Source organism: Armigeres subalbatus, chromosome 3 (assembly GCF_024139115.2).
Source record: "Armigeres subalbatus isolate Guangzhou_Male chromosome 3, GZ_Asu_2, whole genome shotgun sequence".
NCBI lineage: Eukaryota > Metazoa > Arthropoda > Insecta > Diptera > Culicidae > Armigeres > Armigeres subalbatus.
In genome coordinates this window covers 150,169,262-150,194,147 of record NC_085141.1, presented here as the reverse complement: position 1 = coordinate 150,194,147, position 24,886 = coordinate 150,169,262, and the positions used below count along the sequence as shown (strand labels likewise).

The 24,886-nt window shown below is 50.7% G+C and overlaps 5 protein-coding genes across 5 annotated transcripts; 3 read left to right on the top strand and 2 right to left on the bottom strand.

The window, feature by feature from the left end:
• Positions 1 to 1,321: 1,321 nt before the first annotated feature.
• LOC134224512 (histone H2A-like) lies at positions 1,322 to 2,039 on the bottom strand. The gene has a single exon (XM_062703881.1). It carries the CDS (start codon positions 1,865 to 1,867, stop codon positions 1,337 to 1,339), a length of 531 nt encoding a protein of 176 aa, XP_062559865.1. The 5' UTR covers positions 1,868 to 2,039; the 3' UTR covers positions 1,322 to 1,336.
• Positions 1,905 to 2,554, top strand: LOC134222048 (histone H2B-like). The gene is made up of 2 exons (XM_062701198.1): positions 1,905 to 1,936; positions 2,002 to 2,554. Exons 1-2 carry the CDS (start codon positions 1,905 to 1,907, stop codon positions 2,414 to 2,416), a joined length of 447 nt encoding a protein of 148 aa, XP_062557182.1. The 3' UTR covers positions 2,417 to 2,554.
• A 5,994-nt stretch (positions 2,555 to 8,548) lies between these two features.
• Positions 8,549 to 9,190, top strand: LOC134222047 (histone H1-II-like). The gene has a single exon (XM_062701197.1). The coding sequence runs from the start codon at positions 8,549 to 8,551 to the stop codon at positions 9,188 to 9,190; it is 642 nt and encodes a 213-aa protein (XP_062557181.1).
• A 1,050-nt stretch (positions 9,191 to 10,240) lies between these two features.
• LOC134219977 (histone H4-like) lies at positions 10,241 to 10,572 on the bottom strand. The gene has a single exon (XM_062698893.1). It carries the CDS (start codon positions 10,565 to 10,567, stop codon positions 10,256 to 10,258), a length of 312 nt encoding a protein of 103 aa, XP_062554877.1. The 5' UTR covers positions 10,568 to 10,572; the 3' UTR covers positions 10,241 to 10,255.
• Positions 10,573 to 14,937: 4,365 nt separating this feature from the next.
• LOC134222046 (uncharacterized) lies at positions 14,938 to 24,681 on the top strand. Its single transcript, XM_062701195.1, has 2 exons — positions 14,938 to 15,411; positions 23,949 to 24,681. Exons 1-2 carry the CDS (start codon positions 15,008 to 15,010, stop codon positions 24,361 to 24,363), a joined length of 819 nt encoding a protein of 272 aa, XP_062557179.1. The 5' UTR covers positions 14,938 to 15,007; the 3' UTR covers positions 24,364 to 24,681.
• Positions 24,682 to 24,886: the final 205 nt, after the last annotated feature.

The following is a 24,886-nucleotide window of genomic DNA, read 5'->3' as shown; positions in this document are numbered from 1 at the left end:
ACCGGTAATACCGACTAAACTCCCTTGGGCTCCACCATCGTTTCCCCCAGGAACTACCTCGCAGTACTACTTCTGGGGGGACGGCAGTACTAAGCGTACTCACTCATTATCGCTCACACAGGCACTCGTCCCACGCGAGACTGACTTGGGTGCTCGCACCCCATTCACTCCATTTGAGTCTTACTTGGATGCTCTCCTCGACGCTCCGCTGCCATGCCTCGAGGTGTCAATAGCGGTAACTGCCTGGGCCTACAGATATTGCGCTACGACACTCTGCCTCAGCACGAGCAGATCAATCACAAAACTGCCGAAGCAGACCATACGCTACCCTGCCGAAGCAGGGACACTCCCCATGCACCACATGTGCACAACTGTAGGTGTGTGGGTACAACCCACTGCTACCCTGCCGCCGAAGCAGCTTCTCCAAAGACCATTCGCTCCATGTGACCCTTCTTCGGGTGCTCACTCTAACACTCCACTGCAATGCCTCGAGGTGTCGATGGGATACCTCGACTCCTGCCTCAGCATGTGCAGTCCATACTCAGACTTCTGCTGCGCTTTGAGGTGACAATAGCGGCGGAGACACGCTATGACACTCCTGCCTCAGCACAACCAGATCACTCACTCCCTGCCGAAGCAGCTCACGCGCTACCCTACCGAAGTAGGTACACTCCACAACTTATTCTAACACTCCACTGCCATGCCTCGAGGTGTCGATAGCGGTATGTGGGGACTAATCAACGATACTACGCTACGACACTCTTACCTTAGCATGTGCAGTCCATACTCAGACTTCTGCTGCGCTTCGAGGTGGCCATAGCGGCGGCGACTCGCTATGACACTCCTGCCTCAGCACAACAGATCACTCACTCCCTGCCGAAGCAGCTCACGCACTACCCTACCGAAGTAGGGACACTCCACATGCCAGTTGGCACTCCCTCCCTGGGCTTGTGCTTTTGAAGCGGCACACAGTCGCTTTGATAGAGTCCGCTTACGGGCACTTGTGGTTTTTTGGGAGGATTTTAGCAGAGCCCACTGCTAAATCCCACCACGCCCTAGGCAGTTCTCCCTGACTCGCAGACAGCTGGGAGGGGTCGTCAAGCCCTTGGACATCATGCTGTTCCTGCTGTCCCTGCTGCCCCTTCTCAGGTGTCTGGTAAAACGTAACAGCCCTGCAATGATTGCGCCTCCTGTAATGAAGATAGTCACAAAACATATAACAAAAGTCCCGGATGCGTTCGCACTTCCTTTCCTTCTGGGAAATTGGCCACTGGTCGTCCTGAAAAGGACGGTTTCTTTCAGGTAGTTGGGTTGGGTTGGGTTTGGGCTGTTGTGTTCAGGTGGTGGCGGCCGACTTCTTCTCGGTCCTCTTCGGCAGCAGAACCGCCTGTATGTTGGGCAAGACGCCACCTTGGGCGATAGTTACGCCAGCAAGCAGCTTGTTCAACTCCTCATCGTTACGGATAGCCAGCTGCAGATGGCGGGGAATGATGCGAGTTTTTTTGTTATCGCGAGCGGCATTTCCTGCTAGCTCGAGCACTTCCGCTGCCAGGTACTCCATCACGGCGGCCAGATAGACCGGGGCACCGGCACCCACACGTTCGGCGTAGTGACCCTTCCGGAGCAGACGGTGGATGCGACCAACCGGGAACTGCAACCCAGCGCGTACGGAGCGGGATTTCGGCTTTCCCCGGACTTTGCCTCCCTTGCCACGGCCAGACATCGTTTTGGTTGGTTGGTTGGTTGTTTGGTTGGTTGCGCCTGATTTGATGATCGCCGCGCTCAGTTGGTGGCTGGATGACTGACTGGATGAGAGAGATGCCGGAAAAGATGCCTTGGCACTGGTTTTGCGCAACAGCACTGGCATCGAGCGAACGAAAGGCGGTGCCAGCAAGCGGTCACCAATGGTACCGAACACCGAAGGGGCGGTCCCTCGGTCTGCATTGCGCTGGGATACTGGCAAGCCGATGGCAGTTCGAAAGAACGAACGACGCACCGAAGTACCATCCAAGCATGGCACCGAAAACCGGCGGCGGCGGCGGCGGCGGCTGCAACGGGCAGCGGCAGCGGGAGCGGGACCAAGGCTCAGAAAAACATCGTCAAGGGCGACAAACAACCGAAGCGGAAACTACGGAGGAAGGAAAGCTACGCCATCTACGTTTACAAGGTGTTGAAGCAGGTCCACCCGGACACTGGCGTCTCGTCGAAGGCGATGAGCATCATGAACAGCTTCGTAAACGACATCTTCGAGCGTATCGCGGCCGAGGCCTCCCGTCTGGCGCACTACAACAAACGCTCAACGATCACCAGCCGCGAGATTCAGACCGCCGTTCGCCTCCTGCTGCCGGGCGAGCTGGCCAAGCACGCTGTCTCGGAGGGCACCAAAGCCGTCACCAAGTACACCAGCTCCAAGTGAACAAGCGAGGTTTTCGGAGACGTACCCCCACAGATACCAAAACGGCCCTTTTCAGGGCCCCAGCGGCACTCACAGAGGAGAGAGAGAGAGAGAGAGAGAGAACGATGTTTTGACATTGTGACGTTTCCTTTCCGACCTACTGGCCCCTATCCGGTTCTCTGTTGGAATATTATTTTCGCTATTCTTTTTTTCCGACATTCGCACTGAGTGACCAGCCCACTGAGGTCTGCCGTGTAGTATTTTGTAGTGTTTTATACGATTCACAGTATTTTCTTCTTTGTATACTTGCTACAGCTCACGATTCGGCGCCAAGGCAAGTCAAGTTTTTTCGTTTTTTTTTTTTGTGCGCACCACTTTTCGCTCGAAAACCCTGAAAGCTCTCCGGTCCGCCGCTTTTAACGTCCATGCTTCATGTCCAGAAAAGGGCCGGGCCACTGGTAGAATCAAAGTTTTACATAGAGCAAATTTCGTTTCCGTCTGCATGTTGCAGGACCTAAGCTGGTTACGTAGAAGGCCCTATACGCAGCAGCCTTCATTGGCACATGTCACAAGCGTGCCAAGGTAAACAAATGCTTCAACTACTTCTAACACATCCCCATCAAGCACAACCTCTGCACCAACACCACTAGGTCTTTCTCTATCTCTACCTCCCACCATGTACGTTGTCTTGGTAGCGTTAATGGCTAAGCCTATCCTCGCCGTTTCCCTCTTCAGTGGGACAACAGCCTCCATATCGTCCGCAAAGCCCAGGAACATATGCGGCTGTGTGATGATAGTGCCGTTCCTCTGCGCCCTCGAGTGCAACGTTGAACAATAAATTGAAAGAGCTTCAGTCCGCCTAAAGTCACAAACAAGGTTGACACTTAACTTTTGTTTTTTTTTTTTTTACCCTATTTTGGGCCCTAACATCAAGCACCGATATTCGATTTTATTTCAGGCAACGTTGAAGTTAATCATCCTGAACGCGTCAGTTTTATTTTGACTCAAAAATTGAAAGGAACATTGTTTAATTTGAAAATAGCTGAAAAATGCTTCCTCGACATTTTCGGTCCTGTTTGACGTAAGGATTCAAACGCACTAGCAAAACACCGCAGGGCACTTGACTCAACCTTTGACAGTTAATATATGGGCCTGACGTTTTGGGCTGATGGTTGATTCGTTCTGAAATGTTGCACAGGCCAATATTTCCTCAAAATATATTAAACATAAAATAATATTTTAACTGATTTAGACTTTTACAGGATTTTTATAACATCGGTTCAAGTATTCTTGACCGATGCACTATCGTTTGCAACCATAAACGAGGTAAGGCTTTAGGACCCAATTAAATTTCCGTTTATGTATCGTATTTTTGTGTTTTACATCGGTGTACAATTATGAAGTGGTTGGCCTTTAGGCCCTTTAGCTTTGATTTTTATTTATTATTTGTACAGTGTCTGTTTTGTTTTGAAATTCTATTTTACATTATAGCCTTATGTAGGCATTCGTTAATTTTTCAAAATTTGACAACCTAGCTACCTATTTACACTAATATTTACATAAAATTTGATAACCTAATTGACTATAAGCGCCCTAATCGCTTCTTGGTCCGAGAAGGCGCAACGAACCCTGAACCTTTCCTTGCACTCACCAAAGCGCTCATGTAATGTTTTAATCCCGGCCAGACGGTTGACCTCAGATGTTCTTGTCCTGGGAGGTGTGCATGATCATCCGCAGGAACCTGTTTTGGGCCCGTTGTAATTTGAGATGGTGGGTCTTAGCGCAGCTCTCCCAGACCGGCATGCCGTATTCGATCACGACGACCGACGATTGATCAAAGGATACAGTAGTTTCAACAAGACGTTACACTCTTCGTCACCGTTGCCGTTGCCTGAAAATAAGCTTGCTGTCGAGGGTCAAGCCACGGTAGTCGGCCTCGTTGGCCCATTCCACAGTCGTGCCTTTGAGGATGATTTTACAGTCCCCAGGCGGAGCATGTTTAGGAGATTTAGAGTGGGGGAAAACGATGACCTGGACGAACTTGTTCCGTCTGAGGACGTTGGTAACTCGAGTCAGTTGGTGCACGGTTGACCGACCGCGTCGGAAACCAAACTGTTCCTCGAGCAAGATGTTGAGATTTTCGGCAAACTCAAGTAACCGGTGATGAAAAGCTCTTTCGAATAGCTTGGATAATCCTGAGAGAAGGCTGAAGATGGGAAGTAGCTAAGCCGGAGAACGGCTTAGAACCAGAACGGCTTAGCACAGTCTGGGTGAGCGCGGATCTTATTCGAGAAATCGTTACTTCTGAGGTCCACCATTCTGGCCTGGATAATTTCTGTGAGTCGATTGCAGCGTGTTTTAAGCTCAGGCAGTCCAGTACGCTGAAACTGCCTGCGAGTGACATTCCGCAATCGAATCAAATCTTTAGTGAGTGTATCGATGGTCAGGGTGTTGCTTACCTGTCGAGCCGCCGGGACGAGTTGTTCCCGGGCCATCGAGATTGCCTCTTCGATGGCGCACAGCTGGCGGTCGATACTTTCCGGCGTCTCCGGACGCACCTCGTAATCGATGGAGTTGTCGACGCACTGCTGAAACCGCTGCCAGTTCACTCGGTGATAGTTCCTCCTGGAGAGTGGAGAGAGACGGTTGATCGAAGAGTGGATTTCGGCCACCACCGGATAGTGATCAGAGCTCAGTTCCTGATAGACGACCGGCTGCGATATTTGGTCATCCATGTTCGTGATGAACAGATCGAGCGTCGAATGTACCCCGGATCTGCTGAAACGAACGGGTGGGTGAGTCCGGGTTCAGGATGGTGTAATGGCCTTCTTCTAGATCGCTACTCCAGATCATGCCGTTCCGATTGCTCCTTGAGTTTCCCCAGGCTTGATGTCTTGCATTCAGATCACCGGCGATGATGTACTGCCCTTGGCGCCGCGTTTGTTTGACGATGTCTCTGCGGAGGGCGGCCGATGTCCCATCGATCTCCTTGGATTGCGTTGGGCAGTATGCCACGATGAGGGTGATGACTGGTGAAGACCTGGTCGAAGCGTGTTTTGCACCCGCGTAGTCGCGATGCCAGTTGTGTGAAAATTGAAACTAGCTGCTCTGATGTGTAGAACGGTGGATCACGTTCAGCCAGAAGGGGCTCGTCCTGTCCTTGTCCGTCCTTGTCCTGTCGACGGAATCCATTGGGAGTCGCGGATGGAACCGATCCAGCGGCAGCAGTAAGCCGTTTGTGTGGCTGCAGCGGCGGAAGAACCGGGATCGGTCGACGGGGAGGCGTAATGGCCGGAAAATTCCTCTCATTCAGCGCCGGGGTGGAACTGCTCGACGCATAGGCTGATTTTGGTGGAACACCTCTTCCCGTTCTCCACCAACTCTGCGCACTTGGGACAGTCCTCCTTAGTCGCCTGATGTTTTCGCCGCAGTTGGCGCACTTTGGATCGGCTGCCTCCATCTTGTCGCACTCATCCGTCGGGTGCAGTTCGCCACACTTGTTGCAGCGTTGTAGCATTTGGTGCACTGTGTCACGTCACGGTGCACGAGCCGGTATCGCTCCCAGCCGACGACGGTGTAGTTAATTACTCCGACCAGCTTCAGATCCTTGAAGGTGATGGAGCCATGCTCCAGATGGACCAGGTAAAGCTGGTCTCGGTATTTTCTCGCCCTGTCGTGGCGAGCGATTTTGTGGACGGCGACAGGTTTGAGGCCACTGGTGTCTAGCTCGTTGATAAGCTCTTCCACCTTCATATCGTGGAGCCCTCGCAGCAAAGCCTTGAGCGGGTACATTCCGGGAGGTCATGAGCGTAGTACTCATACTTGTGGACCTGTAGGAACTCCACGAACACGGTAACACGGAACTCCGTAACACGGTAGATCACTTTGACGTAGTGTGTTGCGGTGTAAGATCTACCAAACAGAGCCCTAGCCTAGGGCAATAAGTTGTGGTAATTAAGGATTCATCGTATTTAGTCCCCGCTACCAAAAGCAGTCTCAGAAACAAAGCATAATTAATGTTACCTTGCAGACAGTTGAAAGACTCGAATTCCTCTTGTTTGAGGCTAAATTGTATGCAGTGGAAACAACTTTTCAAGCAATTAGTTAAAAACCCTGGGTACCCGGTCCTAGGCTGAACTGACTGCTGGAAAAATCGAGTTAGGGGTTTAAATACGTACTAACTCTGCTTTAACTGGTGAACAATGGTAGTGAGAGGAACACACGGAAGTTCTCATTACTGAACAAATTCTCTTGCTTGAAATGGTCTTGTAGACAGAGCTAAATCCTGGGTTTTCATTGTTTCACTGGTGATATTCTAGAAGCAAGACAAGGATGTGGCTAGGGCTCCGATGCATGGCCAAAAACAGTATTACTGTTCTGTTTTCTCAAGACAGGATTGATTTCATATTGATAAGGGCGCGCCTTCAATGGGATTTTGCTCTCTATGAAGGGTCTACATAGCGGGACCTTGTCATGGTGGTCTTGAGAAAACAAAACAACAACTGTATCGAAACCGATACTGCATTGCTTCTCAATAGCGCTGGAGTAATTCGACATGCACTTAAACACTAAGGATACGGGTAACGCTACAATAGATCTAATAATTGGTCGCAGTGGCACACCCGAACAGGAAAAAAAAAACTCCACGATAGACTTGTGGTGATCTTGATTAGCAGCAGGCATCACCTTGACTCCTCGCTGCAAAGCCGGAACGTGCACTCGAGGCCCTTTCCCATAGGTTGGCGGATTTTCGGCAGCAAATCCGGTGGATCGCCCTTCACAAACACGGGCGGGCACTTCTCCTTCCGCTCCGGTTGCACCTGCGGCAGCTGCGATTGCTGCTTATTCCTCTTTTTCAACGGATTGCCGGCGCCATCAAGCGGCAACGTTGCTCTGCAAAAGCTGCTTGGAGGGGTTACCCGCGCCTCCAAGAGCAGTGCGACCGAATCGGCCACCGAGTCTCCCATGACGGGTCCGGGAGCACATAACGCCAACGCGACGAAGCGAAAACGAACGAAAGCGAACGAACGAGAAAAACACTTGGAAAGAAAACACGTCCGTACGTGCTGCTGTCTCGAACTATAGTCGACAAGAATGACACTTCGTCCGCAATGCCCCGCGCCATTGGCAGTTGCGTAAAACCTCCGCATATCGTTTCTATCCATGCTCTCCTGCGCATCACCTATCACACACTCTCTTCGTGTTGCCTTTTTCTCTGCGGTGGATTCGTTTCTCTTCAGACCCTTGCTACCATTTCGTTGGCGTCGCTGTGCAGTGCCTAACGCTTCCTGCGCTGTTGTACTCACAGCTTCGTGGATATTTTCCCACAATCTGTCCGCCCGTCCAGCTTCTGGTGGTACTGTTCGGCAACTCCTTCAACTGACAAGCGATGGACAAGATATTGAAACGCATCGTGCTGTTGGTTCGTGAATTCGTGACGCTGGAAAGTTGCGCCCGAGTTTCTACAAGGATCTCTGACTATTGCGTATATTCGTGTAAATAAGTAGTTAGGTTTTCAAATTTCAAAATTAATCCATGCCTCCTCGAAGGCGCCCATGTCAAACTAGCTTCATTTTTCGAATTACTCCTTTTATTTCCGAGTTAATACTAAAGCTGACGGGCCGTATTTCGATTTTTGTCATTCCGTATTTCGTATACAATAATTTTATTCCATTTTTCGTTATTAACATATTTTTACATAATGCCTCGAGGTGTGTGTGTGTGTGTGTGTGTGTGTGTGTGTGTGTGTGTGTGTGTGTGTGTGTGTGTGTGTGAAACTCTGAAATGTCGATAAATGAGCCGGATTTCTTATGCGTCGGGGTTTGGAATTTCATCGCACTGCGCGGAGAATCGATTTGGATGGGACCATTTCGAACAACAAACCCGGACGGAGTCCGCTGGGCGGCGAGTGTACCGACAGAGCTTGACCACTGGTTGACCAAACCGATCGGAAGCCTCTCGTAACCGGCGAATGGGTCGATTTCAATTTGCTGGAACGGTCCGAAATGGCCAGAGCCATTCACGGATTCGTGATTGCCCATCCCTAACACAGACATCATAAATCGCGCACCACCTTCGAAAATGTGTTGCCAGCACTCATTCTGCTGATTTCGATCGACCACGTACGACTACCCGCCGCATCACAGTAGCAAGATGTCTGAAGTTGCCGCTGTCACGACGACCGACGCAATCGCATCCAACGTTGCTTCACCACGCGCTGGTACGAAGAAAAAGTCGGGAGAAGCTAAACCGAAGCCGAAACTACCACGGACCCATCCACCGATGTCGGAAATGGTGACCACTGCCATCGAAACGTTGAAAGGTGGACGCCACGGATCGTCCCTGCAGGCCATCAAGAAGTATATCGGGGCCAACTACAAGTGCGATGTCGTCAAGTTGGCTCCATTCCTCCGGAAGGCTCTCCGGGGCGGTGTCGAGAAGGGCACCTTTGTCCAAATCAAGGGAACGGGTGCTTCCGGATCGTTCAAGCTGGTGAAGGCAACGGCGGCTGCGGACGCTGCTAGTCACACCAGCCGGAAAGCAAAAGTCCAAGATGACACCACCATGAAGACGGCAGCGAAACAGAGGAAGAAGAAGAAGGTGGCAGTGCCCAAGAAAAGCGCCACCGCCGCGAGTGGACGCGTGGGAAAGGCTGCTACCGTCAAGCAGAAGGCCACCAAACACGCGAAAACCAGATCGCCGCCACCAAAGAAAGCTGCTTCCGCCGCCAAGAAAGCTTCTTCTCCCGCTGCTGTACCGAAAAAGGCTGCCGCTGGTGGTGGTAAGAAGAAGTAAAGGCCCGACACCGTCGATGATCATGATCATCAATCGCGAACCGCAAGCAAAATCAGTCCTTTTCAGGGCTACCACTTTGGATCCCAAGAGGAGAGGTATTTACCGCTGTCGCGAACGAAATCATCTTCCAGTTTGATTTTCGGCCCGGTTCGAGGATGTTTTGGGCATGACTGTATCCTTTGGGATTGCCACCGGTCAATCAGTCAGTCAGCTCTGGCTGTTCCGTGCGCTGCGCCTGGCCAGAGAGTGCGCGCCAACGATGAACGAGACCGGCTTGTGCGCGTGTCTCCTCGTTGGTGGACTTTTCCTTTTCCCCAGTCCAGGACTACTGTCAGTCTCGACCGGGTCAGGCAGTCCAGCAGCTGCACACCATTACACCTGTTCGGGCTGTGTGTGTGTGTGTGTGTGCCGAAGAAGGCCACCGCCGCTGATGGTAAGAAGAGGTAGAGGCCCGATACAAACACAAACCAATCAGTCCTTTTCAGGGCTACCACTTTGGATCCCAAGAGGAGAGGGGTATTTACCGCTGGCTGGAGTTCGACTTCTAGGATACAGCACACTGTATCCTATTTGTGTGCAATGGGGCAGGCATAGAAAAGCCCCATGTTCCAGCAGTTGCGAGCCATCGAAGATACGGTAGCATTGTAGTACGGCTAGCATGCAATACCAATGAATGGCCTGCTTTGAGCGTACTTACAGCGGCACACCAGGAGTTAACTTTCTGAAATCAGTACGGCGAAAGGCGTCTAAGGTTCGATCTCCCAAAATTAGGCACCTTCATCGGTACCAAATAGTTTTCCATAAGAAGTTCCTAATTTTGAGCAAACCCGCGTTAGATCGTCTTTCGGCCATACAGGCGGGTAACTCATGCCGGCTGTTTGCGTATATACGATAGCGCCCGGATGCTGGTAGCGGCGGGTCGAGAACCAGCCACTGCCAATAATTCTTTATTATTATGACACGCTCTCTCTCTCTTGCGACCGCGCAATCCCTTTCTTCTTGGCCTAGTTGTTCGGTGGCCCTGAAAAGGGCCGTTGGGTTATTGTCGGGCGTGGACGGGTGCGCTCAGCCACCGAAGCCATACAGCGTGCGTCCCTGGCGCTTCAGAGCATAGACGACATCCATGGCGGTGACCGTTTTGCGCTTGGAGTGCTCGGTGTAGGTGACAGCGTCCCGGATGACATTTTCCAGGAACACTTTTAGCACACCGCGGGTTTCCTCGTAAATAAGCCCGGAGATACGCTTGACCCCCCCACGGCGAGCCAGCCGACGGATGGCGGGCTTGGTGATGCCCTGGATGTTGTCGCGCAACACCTTCCGATGGCGTTTGGCGCCTCCTTTGCCGAGTCCCTTACCACCCTTACCGCGACCGGTCATAATGCTGTGGTGTGCGTGTGTGCGTGTCTGCTAGCATAATTTCCGTAGTAGTAGTAGTAAAATTCTTCTTTATTTACACATTTTTTTGTTTTACAATTATTTTTGACATGTACAGTGATCGGCCGGCTTGGCCCTCCAACTTCAATTTTAATTATTATTATTATTATTATTATTATGTTTTTACTCAATTTTTAAAATATAATGTATCATGACGGCCTTTAGGAGGCGCTGGTGTGTTTTTTAAAATTTGATAACCTAGATTGGAACTAGCGCCCTAATTGGAGCCTGATCCGAATGCAAGCAACGGACCCTAAACTTTTCTTTACACTCACCAAAGCGTTCATGTAAGGTTTTCGGATGTTCTTGGAGGCGTGTTGAGGATCATCCTCAGGAATTTGGTTTGGACCCGTTGAAGTTTGAGGTGGTGGGTATTAGTGCAGCTCTCCCAGACCGGCATGCCATATTCGATCACAGGGAGGATGATTTGCTTGTAGACAGCAAGTTTATTTTTCAGGGACAATGACGACCGGCGGTTGATCAAAGGGTACAGTAGTTTCAACAAGACGTTACACTTTGTCACCGTTTTGTCAACCTGTTGCCTGAAAATAAGCTTGCTGTCGAGGGTCAAGCCAAGGTAGCCGGCCTCATTGGCCCATTCCACAGTCGTGCCATTGAGGATGATTTTACAGTCCCCAGGCGGAACAAGTTTAGGGGATTTGGAGTGGGGGAAATGATGACCTGGGTCTTCGCCGCGTTGATACAGATCTTCCAGCTGGTGAGGTACTCTGTCAGGGCATCCAGGCCTCGTTGGAGTTTTGCCACTAGCGCTCTGATCACTCTACCGTTGTAGACGATGGATGTGTCATCTGCGAACAGAGACAGAATGCCGCCTTCTGGAGGTTCTGGCATGTCGGAGGTGAACAGATTGAAAAGCAGGGGCCTGAGGATACTGCCCTGGGGAACGCCTGCGACGATGTTGTGCGCATTGGAACTCGCTCCGCTGATTGAGACCCGGAATGTCCTTGCCGACAGGTAATTGTTGATGATTTTCACCAGGTAGCTGGGAAGATTGTAGCGTTGTAGTTTGTACACCAGGCCATCATGCCATACATTGTCAAATGCCTTCTCGACATCGAGTAAGGCCATGGCGGATGTTTTCGAGACAAACTTGTTCCGTCTGAGGACGTTGGTAACTCGGGTCAGTTGGTGTACAGTTGACCGACCGCGTCGGAAACCAAACTGTTCCTCGAGCAAGATGTTGAGATTTTCGGCAGACTCAAGTAACCGATGATGAATAGCTTTTTCGAATAGCTTGGATAACCCTGAGAGAAGGCTGATGGGTCGATAACTTTTGGGGGAGGAAGGATCCTTCCCAGGCTTCCGGATGGGGATGACTTTCGCTGACTTCCAGGACGATGGGAAGTAGCTAAGCCGGAGACACTGATTAAAGATCAGCGAGAGGTGCTCAAAGAACGGAGCACTCATGTGTTTGAGCTCGAGATTCAGGATGCTGTCGAAGCCTGGGGCCTTCATGTTCTTCGACGATTTGATATAGGCCGTCAATTCGTCAGCTGAGATCTCCAACACCTCCGAGAAGTCGTTGGGAATCAAATGGATGTTGTTAGCATGCTCGTTGACGGCTGCTTCGTGTGGACTGACGATGTTCTGCCCAAGATTGTGTGAGCTGACGAAGTGACGACCTATTTCAGCGACCTTCTCTGCAGGAGTTATCAAGCGATCCTTAGAGCCATTATTGTCTAGTGGGATCAAAGGTGGAATGGGCCGAGGCTTGGATTTTAGAATTTTGGTCATTTTCCAGAACGGCTTAGCATAATCTGGGAGAGTGCGGATCTTATTCGAGAAGTCGTTATTTCTGAGGTCCACCATTCTGGCCTTGATATTTTTGAGATTCGATTGCAGCGTGTTTTAAGCTCAGGCAGTCCAGTACGCTGAAACTGCCTGCGAGTGACATTCCGCAATCGAATCAAATCTTTGGTGAGTGTATCGATGTTTAAGGAGTTGCTTACCTGCCGAGCCGTCGGTACGTGTTGCTCTCGGGCCGCCGTGATCGCCTCCTCGATAGCGCACAGCTGGCGGTCGATACTTTCCGGCGTCTCCGGACGCACCTCGTAGTCGACGGTGTTATCGACGCACTGCTGGAAACGCTGCCAGTTCACTCGGTGGTAGTTCCGCCGTAACTGCTGGTGCCGATTGACCGAGGAGCCCAGTTCCGCCACCACCGGATAGTGATCCGAACTGAGCTCCTGGTATACAACCGGCTGCGAGACGTGGTCACTCAGGTTTGTTACGTAGAGGTCGAGCGTTGCGTGGGCACCGGACCGACTCAGCCGAGTGGGGAATCCGGGCTCAGGATCGTGTAGTGGCCTTCCTCCATGTCGTTGCTCCAGATGGTGCCGTTTCGATTGCCGCGACTGTTGCCCCAGGCTTGATGTTTGGCATTCAAGTCGCCGGCAATGATATACTGGCCTTGCCTCCGCGTCAGCTTGACGATGTCCTCCGAAGGGCAGCCGATGATCCATCGCCGGCTTTGGCTTGCGTTGGACAGTACGCCGCGATGAGCGCGATTGTGCCGACCGAAGTGGTGATTTCGACACCGATGGCCTCGATGACACTGAGCTGGAAGCTTGGAAGCAGACGACAGTTGATGTTGTAGCGAAGAGCGATGGCCACACCACCTCCCCTGGTCGGCCGGTCGAGTCGCACGATGCGGAAGTCCGGGATGTTGATGTTCACCTCCGGTTTTAGGTGCGTTTCGGTGATGAACGCCACGTCTATTTCCTTCTCCTCAAGGAAATCCTTCAGCTCGATTGTTTTGCTCTTTAGCGAGCAAGCGTTCCAGTTGACCAGGCCCACCCTAGCAGCCATTTTCAATGATGAACATGCCAAGTGTGAAGACCTGGTCGAATCGGGTTTGCAGCCGCGCAGTCGAGTGGCGAGCTGCGCGAAGATCGGCATCAGTTGCTCCGGAGTGTACAGCGGGGCAGATTCTTCCGGTGGGACGGCTTCGTTCTCCGACTGCCGACGGAACCCAGGAGGAGGAAGCGGGGGCCATTCGCTGGTGGATGGTGCCGACGATGCAGGAGCTTGGACCGATGCAGCTGCCGCTGCCAGTCGCTTGTGCGGCTGTAGCGGTGGGAGTATTGGAATCACACGACGGGGAGCCGGGATGGCTGGAAAGTTCACCTCGTTGATTACAGGAACACGGTTCTTCTTCGGAATGGTCCTGGTGGAAGCCTTCTTCCGGATTTCCAGGAACTCGGCTCGCTTTGGGCAGCCCTTTGTGGTGGCCTGATGTTTGTCGCCACAGTTGGCGCACTTGGGATCGGCCACCTCCATTTTGTCGCACTCGTCCGTCGGATGGGGTTCGCCACACTTGTTGCAGCGCGGCTTCATGCGGCAGTTCCTGGTGCCGTGCCCGAAATTGAAGCAGTTGGTGCATTGCGTGACATCGCGGTGCACTGGCCGATATCGCTCCCAGTCAACGACGGTGTAATTTATAACGCCAACCAGCTTCAGGTCCTTCCAGGTAGTGGAGCCGTGCTCCAGATGGATCAGGTAAAGCTGGTCGCGATATTTCCTCGCCTTGTCGTGACGAGCGATCTTGTGGACGGCTACTGGCTTCAGTCCGCAACTTTCAAGCTCTGCTTGGAGCTCTTCCTCCTTCATGTCGTGAAGTCCTCGCAGCAAAGCCTTGAGCGGCTTCGTGCCGGGGTGGTCATGAGTGTAGTACTCATACTTGTGGACCTCGAGGAACTCCACGACGGATTGATGATGGTCCCTGTTGGCCGGCATCACTTTCACGCCCTCGCTGCAGAGCCGAAAAGTACATTTCAGCCCCTTAGCGATCAGCTGGCGAATTTTGGGCGTAAATCCGGCGGATCGCCCTTCACAAACACGGGCGGGCACTTCTCCTTCCGCTCCGGTTGCACCTGCGGCAGCTGCGATTGCTGCTTCTTCCTCTTTTTCGGCGGATTGCCGGCGTCATCAAGCGGCAACGGCGAAAACACGTTGCTCTGCAAAATCTGCTTGGAGGGGTTACCCGCGCCTCCAAGAGCAGTGCGCTTAGGCACTTTTCCAGCGACCGAATCGGCCACCGAGTCTCCCATGACGGGTCCGGGAGAAAATAACGCCAACGCGACAGGCGAAAACGTAAACAGCGAAAGAACGAGAAAATACACTTCGAAAAAATGCGCGAGCAAAAAACACGTCCGTACGTGTTGCTGTCTCGAACTGGAATGATGCGTGTCTGCTAGCATAATTTCCAGGTTTTTTCTTTTTTCGTAGTCGACCGATTACGCACCCGTTACGAGCGGGGCGGGGCTTGGTAGGGTAAGGAATTTGCACAAAACCAGCTGTCAGCGGGGTATTTCTGAACAGGAGCACAGCACGCCGCAGAGTCATCCAACCAAGTAACCGACTATGGCTCGCACCAAGCAAACCGCCCGGAAGTCAACCGGTGGAAAGGCCCCCCGCAAGCAGCTGGCAACCAAAGCAGCTCGCAAGAGTGCCCCGGCCACCGGTGGGGTCAAAAAGCCACACCGTTTCCGGCCGGGCACTGTCGCCCTGCGTGAAATCCGTCGCTACCAGAAGTCCACCGAGCTGCTACTCCGCAAGCTTCCCTTTCAGCGTTTGGTCCGCGAAATCGCCCAGGACTTTAAAACCGACCTGCGCTTCCAGAGCTCGGCCGTAATGGCTCTGCAGGAAGCTTGCGAGGCATATCTGGTCGGTTTATTCGAAGACACCAACCTGTGCGCCATCCACGCGAAACGTGTCACCATTATGCCCAAGGACATCCAGCTTGCTCGTCGGATCCGTGGCGAGCGGTGAACGCAGCGCAGTGCAGCAGACGACAAACAATAAAAAGGCCCTTTTCAGGGCCACTAGAGCGCATGACGAAAGAGATTGCTTGGGCCGACGACTGGGAATGAATCGCCTGCTTTGAGGGTGCTTACAGCAGGGTGACCAGACCACTCTAGTCGACAAAATAAATTCCCGGTAGGCTTTTCGATAGTTCTAACTGCTGTTTAGTCGGAAAGGTTTTGAGATATTGATTGCACCCCAGAAGCTATGTGGGAGGAAAATAATGAAAAGTGCACATATCGACGGTTTCGTGCAATACTGGCACAACTCGCAAAGCACAGAAAACGGTATGAAGTAACACTTGACAAAGACTCAGGTCGATATTCACAATGCATCAACATTTGTCGATTTTTCGAAAAAATTGTATACCTCTAATTTATTGTTTTTTTTTTTTTTTTAGTTTTTCAATTGAAACATATAAGAGTAATCCTGATGAACCAAGACATGCAAAAATATCCATGGAAGTCGAAATATGAAAGATTTTTTAACGTTGTTTCTGAACATTTTCAGATCTCGAGTTGTGCCTGTATTGCACGAAACCGTTGATACAGGGAAAACATATTTAAAAGATTACAAAATGGTTCATTGATGAGCCATTTAAAACAAAATTACCTAAATAATGTGCATATGTCTAATTTGTTTGTTCCTTCTAACGATCTAACAGTATAGACTTCATAAAAGTTCCTGAAAATATGGAAGCATTCTTCTGGATTCTTCGCAATTTTACCAGAATATTTATTGTAAAAGCAGTAAGGATTGTTGATAAAATTAAAGAAAATTATTTACAGCTCGTAAGACTTTTTTGAACAAACACTTGAAAATAAGCAGGAATTTGAGAAAAAGCGATAAAACTTTATTAAATATCGATTGAAGACCTAGCATCACTATAAGTCATTATCAAAATCCAAAGAGGCTAAATATTGGTGAAAACTTACTACCTAGGAAACTACCTAATTGAAGGAATTATGATAAAATTATATTACCAAAAATTTAATCAAATCAATATTTACTTCATCAAAGCATTGCATCGTTTCGGGACTGATTTGCAATTTGATTCTGTAGACTGACTGGCTGACTGGCTAACTGACTGACTGACTGACTGACTGACTGACTGACTGACTGACTGGCTGGCTGGCTGACTGACTGATAGTTAGTAGTAGAGTCCTGGGCTGGACTGGACGGGGAAAACGCAGTTAGGCGAAAAGGAGAAGTCCACACACCATGGGGGACTCCTCCTAGTCGACCGCCTACCTAGTAGTAGTAGTAGTAGTAGTAGTAGTAGTAGTAGTAGTAGTAGTAGTAGTAGTAGTAGTAGTAGTAGTAGTAGTAGTAGTAGTAGTAGTAGTAGTAGTAGTAGTAGTAGTAGTAGTAGTAGTAGTAGTAGTAGTAGTAGTAGTAGTAGTAGTAGTAGTAGTAGTAGTAGTAGTAGTAGTAGTAGTAGTAGTAGTAGTAGTAGTAGTAGTAGTAGTAGTAGTAGTAGTAGTAGTAGTAGTAGTAGTAGTAGTAGTAGTAGTAGTAGTAGTAGTAGTAGTAGTAGTAGTAGTAGTAGTAGTAGTAGTAGTAGTAGTAGTAGTAGTGGTAGCAGTAGTAACGTTTTACCGTTTACAACCGTTACACAACAACAACACACAACACAATGCATTTACACACTAACCCAGCACACGTGCATTGTAGTTGCCAAACTACCACACGGATGTGTACTGGAGTGTCGGACTCGACCGTACCGGTAATACCGACGACTAAACTCCCTTGGGCTCCGCCATCGTTTCCCCCAGGAACTACCTCCCAGTACTACTTCTGGGGTGGCAGTACTAAACGTACTCGCTCATTCTCGCTCACACTGACTTGGGTGCTCACTCTATTGCACCCTCAAACACACCGTACATACTCTGCTGCACCTCTGTCATGCCGTGTGGGTCTGACTTGTGTGCCCACCCTTCTCATGCCATGTGGGGCTGACTTGTATGCCCGCCTCTCTCATACCGTGTGAGTCTGACTTGTATGCTCACCCAAACACTTGATTCACGCTCATGCACTCCATGCTTGCTCCATGATTCGAGGTAGAACGCAATGCCATGCTGCTCATTAGTGGTATGGATACAACCCCGGACAACCTCGTCGAGAGGATGTGCCGGGAGGAAGCTATATGGAATGCGGTGAACACAGCATCTCAACAGATTATGTCGAAACTGCAGCGGTGGTGGCGTCTTGAACAAAACCAACGAGTGCAGTAAGGGCACCTGTGATGCAGTGAACACTTTGCTCACCCCGAGGTTACTATCATAGCTTGCGATCGACGGGTGGTGAGGTAGCCACCCTTGAAGTCGATGTTGTGTCGGCAGTGTTGTCAAATGTCATTTGCATTCGTTTGTATAATTTTCCCAGAACTTGTTTCAGAAGGTAGCTATCAATTCATGTTGTATGACGAACTTATAGCGGTTAAATGGGCCTACAACTTTGTCTAACGAGACTTTGCTGTAAATATGTAATCTGGGGCGTGGGAGGCAAAATGTCATTCAAATGACATTATGCCAAATGACACGTGACATTTTGGAGAGTTTTCACTCTCCAGCCTTTGATGTTATACTTAGAGCAATGTACCCTTGGACAAAAATATAACCCTACTCAAGCGTTATGAGTACATTCAAAATTATGGAATAAATTTTGCTTCTAAAGAAAGTTATGAGCAAATTAGTCAAATGACATGCAGATGACATTTTACAAGCCTGGTTGTGTGTATTGACGTCAAGTGCGTTAGCATAGGCGTGAGCGTTCTCAATAGTCCCCATGATTTATTTATTTATTAACATACTAAGACCGGAGTGGCCTGTGCTGCACATAAAAGTCTTCTCCATTCAGCTCGGTCCATGGCTGCACTTCGCCAACCACGCAGTCTGCGGAGGGTCCGCAAATCGTCCTCCACCTGATCGATCCACCTTGCCCGCTGTGCACCTCGCCTTCCTGTTCCTGTCGGATCATTGTCGAGAACCATTTTCACCGGATTACTGTCCGACATTCTGGCTACGTGCCCGGCCCACCGCAGTCTTCCGATTTTCGCGGTGTGAACGATGAATGGTTCTCCCAACAGCTGATGCAACTCGTGGTTCATTCGCCTCCTCCACGTACCGTCCGCCATCTGCACCCCACCATAGATGGTACGCAGCACTTTCCTTTCAAAAACTCCCAGTGCGCGTTGGTCCTCCACGAGCATCGTCCAGGTCTCGTGCCCGTAGAGAACTACCGGTCTTATAAGCGTTTTGTAGATAGTCAGTTTGGTACGGCGGCGAGCCCAAGTACACGAATTCTTCAACCACCTCGATTTCGTCACCACCGATAGAAACTCGTGGTGGGTGGCTTACATTGACCTCTCTTGAGCCTCTTCCTATCATGTACTTCGTCTTCGACGTGTTGATGACTAGTCCAATTCGATTAGCTTCGCTTTTCAGTCTGATGTAGGCTCCCTCCATCCTCTCAAAGTTACGTGCCATCATATCAAGGTCGTCGGCGAAACCAAATAACTGGACGGACATCGTGAAAATCGTACCACTCGTGTCAATCCCTGCCTTTCGTATTACTCCCTCCAAAGCGATGTTGAATAGCAGACACGAAAGACCATCACCTTGCCGTAACCCTCTACGCGTTTCGAAGGGACTCGAGAATGCCCCTGAAACTCGAACTACGCACATCACCCGATCCATCGTTGCCTTGATCAACCGTATCAGTTTATCCGGAAATCCGTTTTCGTGCATTAGCTGCCATAGCTGGTCCCGATCGATTGTATCATATGCGGCTTTGAAGTCGATAAATAGATGATGTGTGGGCACGTTGTATTCGCGGCATTTCTGCAATACCTGACGTATGGCGAACACCTGGTCTGTGGTAGAGCGTTCACCCATAAATCCTGCCTGGTACTGCCCCACGAACTCTCTTGCAATTGGTGTTAGTCGGCGGCATAAAATTTGGGAGAGTACCTTGTAGGCGGCGTTCAGCAATGTGATTGCGCGGTAGTTGCTACAATCTCACAGTAGTAGTAGTAGTAGTAGTAGTAAAATTCTTCTTTATTTACACAATTTTTGTTCTACAATTATTTTTAACATGTACAGTGATCGGCCGGCTTGGCCCTCCAACTTCGATTTTAATTATTATTATTATTATTATTATTATGTTGTTACTTAATTTTTTAAATATAATGTATCATGACGGCCTTCAGGAGGCGCTAGTGTTTTTTTAAAATTTGATAACCTAACTACTATGTACACTAATATTTACAATAAAAATTTGATAACCTAGATTGGAACTAGCGCCCTAAGCGCTTGTTGGTCCGAGTGCAAGCAACGGACCCTAAACTTTTCTTTACACTCACCAAAGCGTTCATGTAAGGTTTTTATTCCGGCCAGACGGTGGACCTCGGATGTTCTTGTCCTGGGGGTGTTGAGGATCATCCTCAGGAATTTGTTTTGGACCCGTTGAAGTTTGAGGTGGTGGGTTTTAGCGCAGCTCTCCCAGACCGGCATGCCGTATTCGATCACAGGGAGGATGATTTGCTTGTAGACAGCAAGCTTATTTTTCAGGGACAATGACGACCGGCGGTTGATCAAAGGGTACAGTAGTTTCAACAAGACGTTACACTTTGTCACCGTTTTGTCAACCTGCTGCCTGAAAATAAGCTTGCTGTCGAGGGTCAAGCCAAGGTAGTCGGCCTCATTGGCCCATTCCACAGTCGTGCCATTGAGGATGATTTTACAGTCCCCAGGCGGAACAAGTTTAGGGATTTGGAGTGGGGAAAATGATGACCTGGGTCTTCGCCGCGTTGATACAGATCTTCCAGCTGGTGAGGTACTCTGTCAGGGCATCCAGGCCTCGTTGGAGTTTTGCCACTAGCGCTCTGATCACTCTACCGTTGTAGACGATGGATGTGTCATCTGCGAACAGAGACAGAATGCCGCCTTCTGGAGGTTCTGGCATGTCGGAGGTGAACAGATTGAAAAGCAGGGGCCTGAGGATACTGCCCTGGGGACGCCTGCGACGATGTTGTGCGCATTGGAACTCGCTCCGCTGATTGAGACCCGAAATGTCCTTGCCGACAGGTAATTGTTGATGATTTTCACCAGGTAGCTGGGAAGATTGTAGCGTTGTAGTTTGTACACCAGGCCATCATGCCATACATTGTCAAATGCCTTCTCGACATCGAGTAAGGCCATGGCGGATGTTTTCGAGACAAATTTGTTCCGTCTGAGGACGTTGGTAACTCGGGTCAGTTGGTGTACAGTTGACCGACCGCGTCGGAAACCAAACTGTTCCTCGAGCAAGATGTTGAGATTTTCGGCAGACTCAAGTAACCGGTGATGAATAGCTTTTCGAATAGCTTGGATACCCTTGAGAGAAAGCTGATGGGGCGATATCTTTTCGGAGAGGAAGGATCCTTCCAAGGCTTTCGGATGGGGATGACTTTGGCAGACTTCCAGGATGAGAGGTAGATGAGATGGAGACACTGATTAAAGATCAGCGGAAAGATCTCAAAGAACGGAGCACTCATGTGTTTGAGCTCGAGATTCAGGATGCTGTCGAAGCCTGGGGCCTTCATGTTCTTCGACGATTTGATATAGGCCGTCAATTCGCCACCTGAGATCTCCAACTCCTCCGAGAAGTCGTTGGGAATCAAATGGATGTTGTTTGCATGCTCGTTGACGGCTGCTTCGTGAGGACTGGTGATGTTCTGCCCAAGATTGTGTGAGCTGACGAAGTGACGACCTATTTCAGCGACCTTCTCTGCAGGAGTTATCAAGCGATCCTTCGAGCCATTATTGTCTAGTGGGATCAAAGGTGGAATGGGCCGAGGCTTGGATTTTAGAATTTTGGTCATTTTCCAGAACGGCTTAGCATAATCTGGGAGAGTGCGGATCTTATTCGAGAAGTCGTTATTTTGAGGTCCACCATTCTGGCCTTGATAATTTTGTGATTCGATTGCAGCGTGCCTTAAGCTCAGGCAGTCCAGTACGCTGAAACTGCCTGCGAGTGACATTCCGCAATCGAATCAAATCTTTGGTGAGTGTATCGATGTTTAAGGAGTTGCTTACCTGCCGAGCCGTCGGTACGTGTTGCTCTCGGGCCGCCGTGATCGCCTCCTCGATAGCGCACAGCTGGCGGTCGATACTTTCCGGCGTCTCCGGACGCACCTCGTAGTCGACGGTGTTATCGACGCACTGCTGGAAACGCTGCCAGTTCACTCGGTGGTAGTTCCGCCGTAACTGCTGGTGCCGATTGACCGAGGAGCCCAGTTCCGCCACCACCGGATAGTGATCCGAACTGAGCTCCTGGTATACAACCGGCTGCGAGACGTGGTCACTCAGGTTTGTTACGTAGAGGTCGAGCGTTGCGTGGGCACCGGACCGACTCAGCCGAGTGGGGGAATCCGGGCTCAGGATCGTGTAGTGGCCTTCCTCCATGTCGTTGCTCCAGATGGTGCCGTTTCGATTGCCGCGACTGTTGCCCCAGGCTTGATGTTTGGCATTCAAGTCGCCGGCAATGATATACTGGCCTTGCCTCCGCGTCAGCTTGACGATGTCCCTCCGAAGGGCAGCCGATGATCCATCGCCGGCTTTGGCTTGCGTTGGACAGTACGCCGCGATGAGCGCGATTGTGCCGACCGAAGTGGTGATTTCGACACCGATGGCCTCGATGACACTGAGCTGGAAGCTTGGAAGCAGACGACAGTTGATGTTGTAGCGAAGAGCGATGGCCACACCACCTCCCCTGGTCGGCCGGTCGAGTCGCACGATGCGGAAGTCCGGGATGTTGATGTTCACCTCCGGTTTTTGAACGCCACGTCTATTTCCTTCTCCTCAAGGAAATCCTTCAGCTCGATTGTTTTGCTCTTTAGCGAGCAAGCGTTCCAGTTGACCAGGCCCACCCTAGCAGCCATTTTCAATGATGAACATGCCAAGTGTGAAGACCTGGTCGAATCGGGTTTTGCAGCCGCGCAGTCGAGTGGCGAGCTGCGCGAAGATCGGCATCAGTTGCTCCGGAGTGTACAGCGGGGCAGATTCTTCCGGTGGGACGGCTTCGTTCTCCGACTGCCGACGGAACCCAGGAGGAGGAAGCGGGGCCATTCGCTGGTGGATGGTGCCGACGATGCTGGAGCTTGGACCGATGCAGCTGCCGCTGCCAGTCGCTTGTGCGGCTGTAGCGGTGGGAGTATTGGAATCACACGACGGGGAGCCGGGATGGCTGGAAAGTTCACCTCGTTGATTACAGGAACACGGTTCTTCTTCGGAATGGTCCTGGTGGAAGCCTTCTTCCGGATTTCCAGGAACTCGGCTCGCTTTGGGCAGCCCTTTGTGGTGGCCTGATGTTTGTCGCCACAGTTGGCGCACTTGGGATCGGCCACCTCCATTTTGTCGCACTCGTCAGTCGGATGGGGTTCGCCACACTTGTTGCAGCGCGGCTTCATGCGGCAGTTCCTGGTGCCGTGCCCGAAATTGAAGCAGTTGGTGCATTGCGTGACATCGCGGTGCACTGGCCGATATCGCTCCCCAGTCAACGACGGTGTAATTTATAACGCCAACCAGCTTCAGGTCCTTCCAGGTAGTGGAGCCGTGCTCCAGATGGATCAGGTAAAGCTGGTCGCGATATTTCCTCGCCTTGTCGTGACGAGCGATCTTGTGGACGGCTACTGGCTTCAGTCCGCAACTTTCAAGCTCTGCTTGGAGCTCTTCCTCCTTCATGTCGTGAAGTCCTCGCAGCAAAGCCTTGAGCGGCTTCGTGCCGGGGTGGTCATGAGTGTAGTACTCATACTTGTGGACCTCGAGGAACTCCACGACGGATTGATGATGGTCCCTGTTGGCCGGCATCACTTTCACGCCCTCGCTGCAGAGCCGAAAAGTACATTTCAGCCCCTTAGCGATCAGCTGGCGAATTTTGGGCGTAAATCCGGCGGATCGCCCTTCACAAACACGGGCGGGCACTTCTCCTTCCGCTCCGGTTGCACCTGCGGCAGCTGCGATTGCTGCTTCTTCCTCTTTTCGGCGGATTGCCGGCGTCATCAAGCGGCAACGGCGAGAACACGTTGCTCTGCAAAAGCTGCTTGGAGGGTTACCCGCGCCTCCAAGAGCAGTGCGCTTAGGCACTTTTCCAGCGACCGAATCGGCTACCGAGTCTCCCATGACGGGTCCGGGAGAAAATAACGCCAACGCGACAAGCGAAAACGTAAACAGCGAAAGAACGAGAAAAACACTACGAAAAAAATGCGCGAGCAAAAAAACACGTCCGTACGTGTTGCTGTCTCGAACTGGAATGCGTGTGTGTGTCTGCTGAAGCCAATGCGTGTGTGTGTCTGCTGAAGCATAATTTCCAGGTTTTTTCTTTTTTCGTAGTCGACCGATTACGCACCCGTTACGAGCGGGGCGGGGCTTGGTAGGGTAAGGAATTTGCACAAAACCAGCTGTCAGCGGGGTATTTCTGAACAGGAGCACAGCACGCCGCAGAGTCATCCAACCAAGTAACCGACTATGGCTCGCACCAAGCAAACCGCCCGGAAGTCAACCGGTGGAAAGGCCCCCCGCAAGCAGCTGGCAACCAAAGCAGCTCGCAAGAGTGCCCCGGCCACCGGTGGGGTCAAAAAGCCACACCGTTTCCGGCCGGGCACTGTCGCCCTGCGTGAAATCCGTCGCTACCAGAAGTCCACCGAGCTGCTACTCCGCAAGCTTCCCTTTCAGCGTTTGGTCCGCGAAATCGCCCAGGACTTTAAAACCGACCTGCGCTTCCAGAGCTCGGCCGTAATGGCTCTGCAGGAAGCTTGCGAGGCATATCTGGTCGGTTTATTCGAAGACACCAACCTGTGCGCCATCCACGCGAAACGTGTCACCATTATGCCCAAGGACATCCAGCTTGCTCGTCGGATCCGTGGCGAGCGGTGAACGCAGCGCAGTGCAGCAGACGACAAACAATAAAAAGGCCCTTTTCAGGGCCACTAGAGCGCATGACGAAAGAGATTGCTTGGGCCGACGACTGGGAATGAATCGCCTGCTTTGAGGGTGCTTACAGCAGGGTGACCAGACCACTCTAGTCGACAAAATAAATTCCCGGTAGGCTTTTCGATAGTTCTAACTGCTGTTTAGTCGGAAAGGTTTTGAGATATTGATTGCACCCCAGAAGCTATGTGGGAGGAAAATAATGAAAAGTGCACATATCGACGGTTTCGTGCAATACTGGCACAACTCGCAAAGCACAGAAAACGGTATGAAGTAACACTGGACAAAGACTCAGGTCGATATTCACAATGCATCAACATTTGTCGATTTTTCGAAAAAATTGTATACCTCTAATTTATTGTTTTTTTTTTTTTAGTTTTCAATTGAAACATATACGAGTAATCCTGATGAACCAAGACATGCCAAAATATCCATGGAAGTCGAAATATGAAAGATTTTTTAACGTTGT